This window comes from Scyliorhinus canicula, chromosome 19 (genome assembly GCF_902713615.1).
Source record: "Scyliorhinus canicula chromosome 19, sScyCan1.1, whole genome shotgun sequence".
NCBI classification, from domain to species: domain Eukaryota; kingdom Metazoa; phylum Chordata; class Chondrichthyes; order Carcharhiniformes; family Scyliorhinidae; genus Scyliorhinus; species Scyliorhinus canicula.
In genome coordinates this window covers 27420677-27435666 of record NC_052164.1, presented here as the reverse complement: position 1 = coordinate 27435666, position 14990 = coordinate 27420677, and the positions used below count along the sequence as shown (strand labels likewise).

General features: G+C 50.0%; 1 protein-coding gene across 1 annotated transcript in view; it reads left to right on the top strand.

Moving 5' to 3' along the window:
* LOC119954154 (integrin alpha-3-like) overlaps positions 1-14990 on the top strand; it is a 210151-nt gene that overhangs the window by 99295 nt on the left and 95866 nt on the right. The window contains exon 2 of the mRNA XM_038779108.1: positions 8919-9046. Within this exon, the coding sequence (XP_038635036.1) occupies positions 8919-9046 (128 nt within the window). The remainder of the gene's footprint in view (positions 1-8918; positions 9047-14990) is intronic.

Here is a 14990-nt window from a genome sequence, read left to right as displayed (position 1 = left end):
GGTAGTAGGGTACGTTGTTTACTGTTTTTTGTTTTTTAGGTGTTTTACGTGTGCCGGCCCACGCGGTTGTTTAAGAAATGTTCATGTGTTAAACTGTGAAAATTACAAATGCTTCAATAAAATATTTTCTGTAAAAAAAAAGACATAGAATGTGACGTGTCATCTCTGCATATCTCCGAGGCGTAAAACAACTTTGGGGAGACCATGACAGAAAACGCTTGACAATCTCAGCAGTTGGAAGCAAAGGCTGTGTTCAATTTCCCGCTCGGATGACCGATGAATTTTTAATGCTCAGAGGGTGTAGAACTGGGCACTTGGGTGGTCAATTTTAACCTGGTAGTTTCCCACCTGGTAGATACTGGATGAGTGTCAGGGGCAAATAAAATTAGCAAGGGTCTTGCCACTCCCTTCCTGCCTTCATTTGGCAAATAAGCAATTTTTAATGTATTTCTTAGCTCCAGAATTGATTTCCATATTTTCCCAATGTACTAAATGAAGCTGTTTGATATGCAGTAGTGTTGTTACAAAAGAATTAGGAGCAGGTGGAGGTCACTAGGCCCCTCGACTCTACTCCACCTCTAATTAAGATCATGACTGGTCTGATTGTAACTTCAACCCCACATTCCTGCCTACCCCTGATAACCTTTCACCCCCTTGGTAATCAGGAATCTATCTAGCTCTGCCTTAAAAATATTCATGGTGTGGAGATGCCGGCGTTGGACTGGGGTGGGCACAGTAAGAAGTCTTACAACACCAGGTTAAAGTCCAACAGGTTTGTTTCGAATCAGTAGCCTTCGGAGCACAGCTCCTTCCTCAGCTCCTTCCTCAGCTCTAGTAGACACAAGCCTAAACTGTCTAACTTTTCCTCAAACAACCCACTAATTCCTGGTATTAGTCTAGTAAATCTTCCCTCAACTGCTTCTAACGCAGTTACATACTTACTCAAATAAAGAGACCAATACATATTACTCCAGATATGGCCTCACCAGTGTCCAGTACAGCTGAAGCATTACCTCCCTACATTTCTTTTCAATTCCCCTCGTGATAAAAAATAACATTCCACTCGCTTTCCTAATTACTAGCTGTATCTGCATACCAGTCTTTTGTGATTCCTGCACTCAGGCACCCTGATCCCTCTACACCTCAGAGATCTGCAGTCTTTCGATCAAGTCACCAAGTTGTTCTCGTTCCAGTTGGAAATTCTTGTTAACATCTCTCCCAAACAAGATTCAGGTTTATAATTATTTCATTTTCCTCATTGCAAATAATAATAGATACTGGAAACAGACAGATCTTCGCTGGTTTTGGGTACACATGAAAGGGTTGTTGGTGAAGATTTAGGTTTTCCTGCTCATCCTTTGAATCCTAGGGAGGCGCCCCCCCCAGCCACCAAAGGCAGGTTCTGAGGCTGGGGGGGGGGAGCATAAAATTGAATGGCCACCCAGAAACTTGCCTGCCCAACTTCAGCTGCAATTTCTCACTTGGGCGGGCATGGCCTTGGGCAGGAACCTTGCCCTGTCATCTATTGATGTCCTTCAGGGGCTACCTAATGGCAGCTTAAGGGCCTTTACCCACCCAGCTTCAATTTCTAGGCTGGCTGGTTGGGTAGGAAAGTGACATCAAAACCCATCTCAGGCAGGAAGGGGGAGAGCGCCTCAAGCTGAAGGCCCCCTCAGAGTTGGGACACGTTCTCCTCACCCTCCCCCACCCACCCCCAAAAACAAGGGACATTGGAGCTCTGGGACCCACCCCCGGCCTACCACCTGACACCGCAGTCACTACCCTCCCGACTTCCCGGACGACCCCTATCCTCCAACCCCTGAGACTTAGTTCCAGGAAGAGCGCATCAGCACTGTTTCTGGCCACTGCAGCCCTGTGCCTGGCTGGGTTGAAGAGCTGTCGGCCAATCTGATTGGCTGGCAACTCTCACGGGCAGAGCTTCCTTCCGAGGGCCGACTGATGTTCCACCCGCTGCCAATCAACGCTTAAGCGAGTGTCAAATGGCAGTGGGAGTTCAAGGGTCAGCGGCTGCATGTTAGCTGCCTACTTTCGGGATGGCGAACATGATTGCTCACTGTCCTTAAAATCTTACCCCTAGTTCTTTGTGCAGTCGCTAATTTGGAAAGATAAGTTACCCTGACTTAAAACTGAACATGGTAAAGATACCTGGTTGACAACATAACATCGCCACCATGGATATCCTTAAGCCATCGCTGTAATACACGCTTCCTTTTTATATGTCACCTCATTTACTTGTTGGAGTAGCATTTGAAGAGGATATCTGAAACAATTTTCCATTGGCAAGGGCATTGAACACTGTGCGCCCTCCACTGCTCAGAAGTCTTGTGTAAATTTGTTTTAACTGGTATTGACTGTACTCGCCCTACAGAAGTCCGTTAAATATTGGCTTTTAGCTGTTTAGTTCTTTTTAATACTGTTTACTTTGACCTGGTTACCTGAGTTATATTTGTAGAATTCAACGACTATATCCTTTCAGTCCTGTCCCATTGTTGTTAAATGCTGCAGTTCCCCATCAAGCACTGAGGTTTTCAGAAGATAAAATAAACACACATCACGGATTAATTGTATGAAAGGCAAAATACTTCAGGGACACATTATGATGTTGCAAATGTAATCTTACTCCCAACTGTGACCTCCTGACCTGCATGCAATATATTAGCAATGGGTTACTGACAGGGAATTAATTGGTCGTTTTGGGAGATTGTTTCAGTCGAACCTGAGATTGCTTTACTTCTTCAAGTAGATATCATGAACGTTGAATGGAAGCATTGCTTGTATTTATATGGTTTTATTTGCAGGCATGAAGCTGGTTAGACATTGTCTAATTAGAAATTAATCATCCACATAATCAGAATGTCCAATCATTCTTCTAACTGCAACATGTGGTTTAAATTGGATGAAATAGTGCAAATATTTCACACTGGGGTACAGGTTTGAGAGGCCGTTCTTGACCAGATAAGCTATATTTGCTCTGATGTAAGGAACTGAAGTCAAAGGTTTACTGCTGCTCATAGCTTGTTGTGTCTGTGTACCAATCAGGCCAGCATGAAGCTACACATATCAGGAAGGTGTAAGGATATGGATGGGATTCTGTGATCCCGAGGCAAAGTGTTGACGCCGTCGGAAACGTCAACACAGCCTCAGGATCAGCAATTCTGGCCCCTACAGGGAGCCAGCACAGCACTGGAGCGGTTCACTGCGCACATGCGCAGTGGCTCCCTTCAACGCGCCGGCCCCGACGCAACATGGCGCAGGGCTACAGGGACCAGCACGGAAGAAAGGAGGCCCCCAGCCAGATAGGCCGGCCCGCCGATCGATGAGCCCCCGGACCCTTCCACGCCAAGTTCCTGCCGGCTGGGAGCTGGTGTGGACGGCGCCGGCGGGACTCGGGCTTTTCACGACGGTCGCTCGGCTCATCCCGGGCCGAGAATCGGCGGTGGGGGGGGAGGGGGGGGGGGCACGTAGAGCGGCCCCCGACTGGCGCTGCGCCAACCACGCCAGCGGCGTGGCACGATTCATGCCAGTCACGGGGATTCTCCGGCCCAGCCCCGGGCTGAGAGGATCCTGCCCATAATGCTGATATAGACTGAGTCGCTGCAGGAGCTACTTGCACCCTGGTTGCGGTTTGGTGTGGGGGGAGGAAGCAGTGGTGGAGGAAACTAGTGCTTCATTAAAATAGTTCACTGGAAAAGTACACAAGTGGTTACTTGATGAAGATGAGCTTTTGCTATGATTAGACAGATAGTCTCTTTTTTTAAATAAATTTAGAATACCCAATTCATTTTCTCCAATTAAGGGGCAATTTAATGTGGCCAATTGACCTACCCTGCACGTCTTTGGGTTGTGGGGGCGAAACCCACGCAGACACTGGGAGAATGTGCAAACTCCACACGGACAGTGAACCAGAGCCGGGATCGAACCTGGGACCTCGGCGCCGTGAGGCAGCAGGGCTAACCCACTGCGCCACCGTGCTGCCCTCAGATAGTCTCTTAAATACTTACTGTTGAGGCTCCTTCACCCTGACTGGCGAATGCATGTGCTGGAGACTTTCCAGTTCTCATGGAACCATACCCAAACAAAATTCAGCATAGCAATACAGCAAGTAATATAACCCAGAGCGCTACATTGACTTGGTGTCTGTAGGCTGTTGTTGTTGTTGTGCTGGCCCCATTCTGTTGCAATGGGAGAAACTGCTTTTTCAGCTTTTTAAACATATAATGAAGAGCTGTGCTGCTGGTCTTGTGTCTGTTAAACTTGGCAAACATCCTGCAACGCAATGTTGGCCATCAGATCACGGCTCCAAATCAAAGCCTAGTCTTGTTTCTTTAGGGAGCGTGCTCTCATTTAAACAGAATGAATATTTCATGGTGTGTGTTTAATAAAGGCCAGAATAAGGAGTAAACCAGCTGTTGATTTCCCCTGTGTAGAAATGTAACATTTCACCACAGTTAGGAGACCACACGGGTGTCGTCAACTCTAGTCTACAATTACTACTCTGCAATTCTAAAACCAATGAAGTGTGCAGAGTAAGTTAATAAATAGTGTGGGCTGCAGCTTGGGCTACATCTGTGAGAGCATTTATTTTCCACATTGAAGAGTTGTATAATGAGTTTGCGATCCGCAGGTTTTCATTAGAAAACGGTTCACTTTGTATAATGATGCCAAGGCAAGGAATATCACAATTACAGCCACAAGACATTATCAAATATGTATTGAAGAATCCATCACAAATGCACTTGAATCCTGGGAGCTTTTGCATGGAGTTCAAATCTCTAGATGTGTAATGCTGTATCATTGAAGTATTTAACCAGGAGGACTGACTTAATCTTGTATTGCAGCCTATCACTTTCCTTGGGAAACATCCTAAAATGTTTTGCACCCAGTGACTTGATGTTGAGAAGACGACTGGAAAGGCCTGGGCAGGAGGACTCTGCAGTCTACAATGAATAGTAGGGACTAGGAGTTTATGAGGCTGCAGACTGCACAGTTTAATCCCCTTGTGTTAATCCAGGTGTCATTGTAAAAATGCTGAAATTGGAAAGAATGCCCTGAGGTGACTGTTAAAAGCCACTACTTGACAGATTAATTGGGTGTTCTGATGATCAAATGTCTAGATATTATTAAGACTTGCAGGAGCTTCAGTTATTTTTTTAACAATGATTTATTTTGTATCAGGAATAATGTTTACTGTGTGTAGAGCAAAATGGAGAATAAATTTGTTAAAAGAAAATGCAAAAATCTAATAATCTTTTGCAGAGGCTACTTTGATACTTGAAGGATCAAATGTAGTGAGACATTGCTCTTCCCTTCTCCCCGTGCAAACCAGTGATATTCATACACAGAAGTGAGCATCATCTTCAAAGCTTACTCTGCTCTGGCTGATGCGATTGCTCCATTGTGGGCAGGTAGACATTTTAGTGTATCGAGAGTATCTACACGTGAAGCAAAGATGAGTCTTGTAAGTTTGCATTCTAAAGCTTTATCGTTTAATGCAAATTCACTTTTTATTTTTAAAAAATGTTAACAAAGGGCTGAAAAAGTAAAGAGACACATGAACGCATCAGTACGCCGTCACACTGAGACATAAGCAGCACAGTGGTTAACACTGCTGCCACATAGCGCCAGGGACCTGGGTTTGATTCTGACTTTGGGTGCCTGTGTGGGGTTTGCACGTTCTCCCCATGTCTGCATGTGTTTCCTCCGGGTGCTCTGGTTTCCTTCCACAGTCCAAAAATGTGCGGGTTAGTTGGACAGGCCGTGCTAAATTGCCCCTTAGTATCCAAACGTGAGGAAGAGTTACGGGGATAGGGCAGGGGATTGGGCCTAGGTAGGGTGCTCTTTCGGAGTGTTGGTGCAGACTCGATGGGTTGAATGGCCTCCTTCTGCACTGTAGGGATTTAATGAAATCTATGGTCCAGAATTTGTGCCTTTATATAAGCGATATATTTCTAAGCCGTAGCAGGGAAAAGGCCTTAAAGTGAATTCTATAATTCAGTACAAGTCACTATTTTAGTCACATAGAAATGTCTCAACATTTACAGGAAATATTTGTAATATTGCACCTGTAGTGATTTCTGATCATCTAAACTTGTGTGTGTGCGTGCGTGCGTCCGGGGGGGGGGGGGAGGGGGGGGGGGGGGGGGGGTCATGTCATGGTTGTGCCGGGAGCTCTCGCTGCACTGAGGACTTCCGGTGAGCAGAGCTTCTCAGTGCAGAAAACTGCGAGCGCCAGGAAACACGTGGATAAATGCCCTCTTTATGGTCATTGGTTGGATCGGGCCCCTGGTCCATTTTTGGAGACTAGTGGTGATCCCCACTGGGGTTACGTCATGCCAGTGGGTGGGAACTTCTGACATTCCTGCAAGATTAGCCGTTAAACCGATTTTGGATGTTAACATTTATGGTCACCAAGTTCACCCCTTCGCTGGGCCTGAACCTGATGATGTTGATGATGCTGGCGGGGAAGAACTCATTCTGAGATCTCCCCGTCACAAATCCCATTATGGCCCTCTTGCGAGAGTTTCCGGCCACAGCGGGATTTGAGCCGAGGGATATCAGGCATGGAAAATCAGCTCCTATATTCCTCCTTTCATACATTTCCAGGCAATTTTCAGTGATGGCCTGTTCCTTTACTTTCTATTTTCTTTCCTTTTTATTTTTGGGGAGTGATAGGGTGGGGAATACAGACTGTCTTGGGCAATTTGATAGAATATCAGTTGCTTGCTGCCTTTTTCATTCATCATTTCCACCCCCCTCCCCCTTCACCATCCCGTAAATCAGAAAGAAGTGATTGTGCCTAAGGAAATTGTTCGTACTTGAGAATTTTCATTAACTTTGAGCACAATGCTCTTTGTTAATGGCTAACCTTGAGTACTTTCGACAATCTCTCGTGCTAATGCTGGCCTAGTGTAGTGTGTTGCGATACATGTTAATGACATCCTTTCAATTTCAGATGTCAGAGTGCTCTGTATTTATGCAGCTTTGGCATTGGTTGGCTTTGTACTCGCATATATGTTTGGTGGAAGAAATACAATACATTTTAATTACGCTAATGGGACGCTGTCTTTGAGATTTTCTGGGCAATAAACTGCAGCTGGTGACCTGGAAGCCCAAAAGTGGCAAAAATGAGCAACATTCAAATTAGTGTGTATTAGGAGGCAATTCTGCATTTATCTTTTTCTGGAACAGCCTCTTTACAAAAGTGAGTATATTCCAAAAAATATAGCGTGCAGTCTACCGGCCTTGTTGCATCTAAAAGGTGACACGGCCGGGAGATCCCTCTTCTGGAATCTGCCTGGCTCACCATGCTTCACGGAATCTAATGTAATCTTGCGAGATGTCACAATCTGAATCCCGCTCATTGTGGAAGGGATCACAATTTTGCAACTCTGCATATTAAGAGTGAGACAGCTCACCTCACTCTAATATGCGCTCCCCTGATCCACCCGAGCTGTTGGGATCTAACCCCTTTGCCTTGTAGACCTTGGGCGAGTGCTGTTCCATACCGATCCCTGCAAACGGGGATCAGACGGAATGGCACATCTGGAGATCTCCAAGGTGATCGGATGCCCCTAATTGGTTGCCCTCTGGGCAGGGTGCACCCTGGCACTAGTGTCACCCAGGCACCTTGACACTTCCATCTTGGCACACTGACACTGCCAGCGTGGTACCCTGGCTGCCTGGGTTGCAGCCTGGCACTGCCAGCTGACAGGCAGTGCCAAGGTGCCAGGCTGGCATTTCTCCCATGTGGGGGATTGGGCAACAACCCCCTAATAGGTGAGTTGGGGCTTTGGTGGTGTTCGCGGGTTGCATCAGGTGCCGGGAGATCGGGGGCGCCATTTTGGTATCCCGATCTGCACCTGCACTAAGGAGTTCTGGCGAGCAGGAAATGGGAGTAAGTGCACCCTGCTGAGGCCCCAAATTGAAACAGTCTCGATAGGTAGTGTGGTATTTTTCGGCGCTGCAAGCACCGGGAAACATCTGGCTTAACGTGCTTACCACGGGACATTTGGTTAGATTGCATCCTAAGACCTACTATCAAATATAATCAGGTGAATCTTCCCAAAAATCCACAGGGTATTGGCTCAGGCAAGAAAACCAATGTGATACTCGCAGGCTTCACAGCGACCTTTCTCGCCGCATTAAACAACACTCTGCAATTTTAAAGGGGAAGCGAGATTCACACTGTCGGCTCGAGGGGCAGGGCCTAAAGGTGCCGACAAGGCCAGAAATGCCGAGATCAAGGGCGCCCCAATCTTCAACTTAAATAAAAGGCCCCCCTGCCCCATATGGACATGGGGAGCCCCCCCCCAATCATTAGGGCACTCCCGCCCCCACAGCACCAATGCCGCCCACCCACGGCCCCAACCATAACACTAGCATCAGTCATAATAATAATATTAATAATAACCTTTTATTGTCACAACTATGAAGTTACTGTGAAAAGCCCCCTCTCTTCACATGTATTGGAGCTCACCTCACTGCACCCCCTTCCCCGTTCTCTCCCCTCTTCGCTGCTCCTCCTTTGCAGGCACTAGAGCTCTCCCCACCCCCTCCCCTCCTTGCTCGCAAGTGTCAGGGCTCACCTCTCTCTGCCCAGACACACACCCCCGCCACACATAAGCGAGACCCCCCCCCCCCCCCCCCCCCCCAATGGGGCTCTCCAGAACGCCGGCCTCTGGCAGTGCCAACCTCAGTGTAAGGCAGCTAGTGCTGTCAAACAGCAAGCGTGTCCTCCGTCCCTGTAGCTCTGCTGCACTTTGACGCTAGGCCTTGGTGATGCGCAGACTGCCTGAATCTCACTGCTGAATGTCACTCCGAGGAAGTTCAGGCCCAAATGACATCATGACAGTCAAATGCTCATATCTCAATTTTATTCTCCATTTTCTTTCTCCCAGGTTGCTGGTGGGAGCTCCTCGGGCATCAGGTCTCAAGGATCAAAAGGCAAACCGCACTGGAGCCTTATTCTACTGTCCTGTATCAGTAAACCGCAATGACTGTAAACGTGCCGTCTTTGAGAAACCAAGTAAGCCAAGATCGTGTTTTTCTGCAAGTTCCCATCTAGTTTTCTTTTTTTTAAATCTTTTTATGGGCATTTCCCATATTTAGAAGCAGTTGTTTATATACACATCACATTTTCTCGCCCACGCTAATTTCCTTTATACAGAGAGGTTTAGTTTGTCATTCATTTAACTGACCCCACGTGCATTTCGTTGCCCTCTGGATCGGTCTATGGTTCCTCCCCCTTCCCCGTTGTCCCCCCCCCCCTTGGCTTTGGCTATGCTTGGACAGAATGGGGGAAAAAAAGGGTAGCCCCCCCCCCCCCCCCCCTCATCTCTCGTGGTTTCCCCACCTTCCTTGGGGGGGGGGGATTGCACAGTCTTTTGGTACCTCATCTATTTTGGTGTTTAAAAAAAATTCTTATTAGGTTACTCCTCATTGCTGGCCTCAAAGAGGATTTGGAACAGACTGACAAACTGCCCCCAAGAATCCAGGAAGCCTTCCTCTGACCCTCGGGTGGTGTACTTAATCTTCTCCAGGTGGAGAAATTCGAAAGGTCAGCGAGCCAGTCTGCAGCTGTGGGTGGTGCTGTCGATCGCCAGCCGAGCAGGATTCTCCGGTGTGCGATTAGGGAAGCGAAAGCGAGGACGTTGGCCCCCCTTCCCCATGTGTAACTCTAGCTGCTCCAGTACCCCGAAGATTACCACTATTGGGCATGGCTTCACCCTCACCCCCACAACCCTGGACATTGCCTCGGAGAAGGCTGTCCAGAACCCAGCAAGCTTGGGACAAGCCCAAAACATGTGGGTGTGGTTGGCCGGGCCCCTCTGGCACCGCTCACATTTGTCTTCCACCTCTGGGAAGAACCTGCTCATTCGGGTTCTGGTCAGGTGCGCTCTGTGCACCACTTTGAGCTGCATTAGGCTTAGCCTTCCGCAGGAGGAGGTGGAGTTCACCCTGCTCAGTGCTTCGCTCCAGAGTCCCCATCCTACCTCTGTCCCCAGTTCATCCTCCTATTTTTGTCAGGTCTCGTCCAGTGGAGTCCGGGCTCTGTCCAGGAGCTGTCCACATATTTTCCCACATAGCCCCCCCTTTGCGTTGCTTGTGCATATCAGGTCCTCCAGTAGTGTGGCTTCTGGGGCCCCGGGGTACCCTACTGGCTCTTTACAGAGGAAGTGTTTTATTTAGAGGTGTCTCATTTCCTGTCCTTTTGCTAGACTCCACTTCCTCGTCAGTTCGTCTAGTGTTGCCAGTCTGTGCCCTATGTAGAAGTCCCCGACCGTCAATGTGCTCCCGTCCCGCCTCCATCTTTTGAAGGTGATATCCAGCATGGCTGGGGGGAATCTGTGATTGCCACATATGGGAGCCATGGGGGACATTTTGGTTATCCCGAAGTGTTGTCTCAGCTGGGCCCACGTTCTCAGCGTGGCCGCTACCACTGAGCTCGTTGTGTACCTTGTTGAGGAGGATGGGAGTGCTGCTGTGGCCAGGGCCCAGAGGGCCGTTCCTTTCCAGGATGCCTCCTCCATTTGTAGCCAATCTTTGTTGGGTTCTTGTACCCATCCCCTCACTCTTTCTGCCGTTGCTGCCCAGTGGTAGTATTGTAGGTTTGGTAAGGCCAAGCCCCCTTTGATTTTCCTTCTTTGCAGTGTCGGTTTGGGAATTCTTGGGTTCTTATCTCCCCCACACAAATGCCATGATTAGACTGTCTACGTTTTGAAAAAGGGCCTTGGGGATGAAGATCGGAATGGATCTAAAGGAAGAGGAACCTTGGCAGTACATTCACCTTGATCGTCTGCACTCTCCCCACCAGGGAGAGTGGGAGTGAGCCCCACCTTTGAAGGTATCTTCTTACTTCCTCCACCAGGCTGGTCAGGTTCCATTTGTGGATCTGTGTCCAGTCTCTGGCTACCTGGATCCCCAGGTAGCGGAATCTGTTCTGGGCTGTTTAGAACGGGAGCCCCTCCAGCTCTGTCCCTCCCCCGTTTGGGTTCACTGGGAATGCCTCACTTTTGCTCAGGTTAAGTTTGCAGCCCGAGAAGGTTCCAAACTCTATCAGTATTTGCAGTATTGCATTCAGTCCCTCCTGTGGCTTAGAGACATTAGAGGAGCAGGTCATCTGCATAGAGTGAGACTCTGTGCTCTCTGTCTCCTCTCCGGATTCCCTTCCAGCTTTTCCCGTCCCACAGGGCTATCGCCAGGGGTTCGATCGCTAGCGCGAACAAGAGTGGGGACAGGGGGCAGCCCTGTCTTGTTCCTCTCTGCTGCTGGAAGTATTCGGAGCTGGTGGTGTTAATTCGGACACTCGCTTTGGGAGCGTTGTATAGGAGTCTCACCCAGGTGGTGAACCCGCTCCTAGCCCAAACCGTTCCAGTATCTCGAGGAGGTATTTCCTTTCGACTCTGTCGAAGGCCTTTTCTGCGTCCAGGGAGACGATCACCTCCGGTGTTCTTTCCCCAGAGAGGGTCATTATTACGTTCAGCAGCCGCCTAATGTTTGCTGTGAGCTACCTACCCTTGACAAAGCCTGTTTGGTCCTCTGGGACCACCTCTGGTACACAGCCCTCCAGCCTTTTGGCCAGGACCTTTGCGAGTATTTTCACATCCACGTTCAGGAGTGAAATGGGTCTGTATGATCTGCATTCCATCAGGTCGTTATCTTTTTGGGTATCATTGAAATTGTGGTCTGTGCTAGCATGGGGGACAGGGTGCCCCCTGCCAGTGAGTCTGCAAATGTGTCCCTTGAGTGTGGGGCCATGACTGGTGCAAATGTTTTGTAGAAGTTCGCCGGGGACCCGTCGGGCCCAGGTGCCTTCCCTGCCTGCATGGAGCTGATGCTCTCCATGATTTCTTCCAGGTCTATTGGTGCCTCCAGCTCCCCCCTTCTGTCTTCCCCCACAACTGGTAGTTCCAGTCCGTCTAAGATCTGTTTCATCGCCGCGCCCCCGTTGGGGGCTCGGAGGTGTACAGTCCCCGGTAGAAGGTCTCAAATGCCCGATTGACCTCCTTTGGTTCTGTTACCAGTCTGCCTCTCCTATTCTTTACCTGCGCTATTTCCCTTATGGCTTCCTGCTTTCTCAGCTGGTGAGCCAATAGGCGGCCAGCCTTGTCTCCGTGTTCGTAGAAGATCCTCCGTGTCTGGCGGAGTTGGCCCACTGCTTTACTAGTGGATAGCAGGTTAAAGTCCATTTGCAGCTTTTTTCTCTCCGCCAGCAGCTCTACGGTCGGGGCCTCGGAGTATTTTCTGTCGACTTCCAGGATGGAGTACATCAGTTGTTGCCTGGCCACCCTTTCTTCCCTATCTCTGTTGCCTTGTAGGCTATGATCTCTCCTCTAATCATGACCTTCAGTGCCTCCCAGAACGTGGAGGGTGAGACCTCCCATTCTGGTTGTTACTAACGTAGTCGTCTATGGCCTGTGATGTTTTTTGACAGAAGGCCTTGTCGGTCAGGAGGTCGGTGTCCAGCCTCCCTCTGGGGCGCTGGGCCCGGCCTGTCTCCAACCGCGCATCCATATAGTGTGGAGCGTGGTCAGAGATAACGATCGTGGATTACTCCATTCCCGTGATTCCTGGAAGCACCGATTTCCCCACTGCAAAGAAGTCGATACGGGTGTATACCTTGTGTACTTGTGAGAAGTATGAAAATTCCTCTCTCCCGGGTGCAGGAACCTCCATGGGTCCACTGTCCCCATCTACTCCATAAATGCTCCTAGTTCCCTGGCCATGCCAGTCTTTGTCCCTGCTCTGGGGTTTGATTGGTCTGTCAGTGGGTTCTGTACACAGTTGAAGTCGCCCCCCCCATGATCAGTCGGTGTGTGCCAAGGTCGGGGATTTCTGCCATGGTCTTCTTTATGAATTCTGTGTCGTCCCAGTTGGGAGCGTCACATTTACCAGTATGACCAGTGCCCCTTCCAGGACACCGCTGACCATGATGTACCGTCCCCCTGGATCCGTAACTGTCTTGGTTTCCGTAAACCTTGTCCTCTTGCTAATTAATAATGCTACCCCCCTAGCCCTCGTCCCGTAGCATGAGTGGTATGTCTATCCCACCCAGCCCTTCCTTACCAGTAGCCGGCCCTTCTCCCTCAGGTGTGTCTCTTGTAGGTAGATTATCTCTGCTTTTAGGCTTCATAGGGTGGGTAAAGGCTCTGGATCTTTTAAGCGGGCCGTTGAGTCCCCTTACGTTCCAGGTAACAATCCTGGAGGGGGGTTTCGACCCCCCCCGCCGGTCCTGCAGGATCACCAATACTTACCTGGTGGACGGGCCCCTGCACTCCGGGGTTTCCATTCATTAGGGGGCCGTCCAAAATGGCCGCTCTCGCCATGAGGTCGGGCTCCGGGGTTTCCTTTTGTCCAGGGGGCACCCAACATGGCCGCCAGCTATGTGTACGCCATTGGCTGCGCCCCTGCACTCCAGGGTCTCCCTTTGCCCTGAAGCCCTCCCAAGTGGCTGTTTGTGGCGCCATCTTAGTTCCTCGTCCTGCTCCATGCCTGCCGAGGCCTGTGTTCATGCTGTATATCTACCTCGCCCTTCTCTTTGCTTCTCTTTTGTTCTGCATTCTCCCTCTGACTCCTCTTTCCCCTCCTCATAGTCCCTGTTCCTCTGTCCCCACACCCCCCCCCCCACCCCCGTGTTCTCCCCCCCCCCCCCCCCCCTTCTGCCCTGTCCTCCTCTTTGTGTCAGGCGCTCCATCTCCCCTGAGCAGCACGCGCGGCCCTCCTTTCTTCCTGCCCTCCCGTATTAGCCCTCCTCGCTAGCACGGTGACCCCCCTCCGAGGGCCCTGCTCTGGTCCTGTTTTACCTTCCTTTTGCTAGCCCTTGTCTTGCCCTCCTGTCCGGCTTTCTCACCCTCATTCACCTTGCTTTGCTGCCCCCCCCCCTCCCCCATTGCATTGAGAGATGGAACGAGCCCGGGGACGAGTCAGCACAGTCCCGCGCAGTACACCAAGCATGTGTACAGTTCGTGATCATATTGTCTCTGTTTGCGGTCTACCCTCCGCTCTTTGTTCCGATTCTTCCTTTCTTTTCCATCCCCGTCGCTTTCATGGTGGCCGTTGCAGCTGTCCCTCCCCCAGTTTTTTCGCTCTACCAAACTCCTCCGCTGCCACTGGAGTGTTTAAAAAAAACAGCTCCTTCCCCTCAAATGTTACCCAGAGTTTGGCCGGGAATAACATCCCAAACTGCACATTACTTTTGGAGAGTGCTGATTTGGCCCTGTTGAATTCAGCCTTTCTTTTGGCCAGGTCTGCCCAAATGTCCTGGTGCGCCCTTATGATCTTCCCTTCCCACATGCTCGATTTCGTCTGCTGGGCCCACTTCAGGATTTTTTCCCTGTCTTGGAACCTGTGCAGCTTCCCGATAATCGCTCTGGGCTGCTCCCCAGATTTGGGCCTGGGTCGGAGCGACCTGTGTGCCCTGTCGATTTCTCGGGGGTTTGGAAATTTCTCCCTTCCCACTAGCTTGCCCAGCATTTTGGTGACGTAGCCTGTTGGGTCTCTGCCCTCCCTCCCCTCTGGCAGACGCAATATTTTAACATACTGCTGTCTGGACCTATTTTCCTGGTCTTCCCTCTTCGGCTCACCTGGGTCGTTATCAGCCACCAGCCTTTTCACCTCGGTTTCCTGAGTTACCATCCTGTCGCTCTGGTCCGAGGCGGCCCTCTCTAACTCCTGAATGGTTTTCTCCTGCGCCTCCACCTTCCCTTCCAGGCCATCGATGGTTCACTGCATTTTTTCCATTGTCTCCGCCAGCATCTCCTTCATCATTGCGCGGAGCTCTGTCCTGAGTTCCTCCCTCATGGCGTTTATCTCCGTTAATACCTCCTCCTTTATGGTGTTTATTTCCGTTTTCAGCACGCTTCTCCATTCCTCACCCTGTGTGTGTGGGGGGGGATGGTCGCCACGTCCTGTTCCTGCTCCGCTCGCCAGTTTTTCCGTTTCCTGGTTCGCCTGAACCTCCGCCTCGCCCT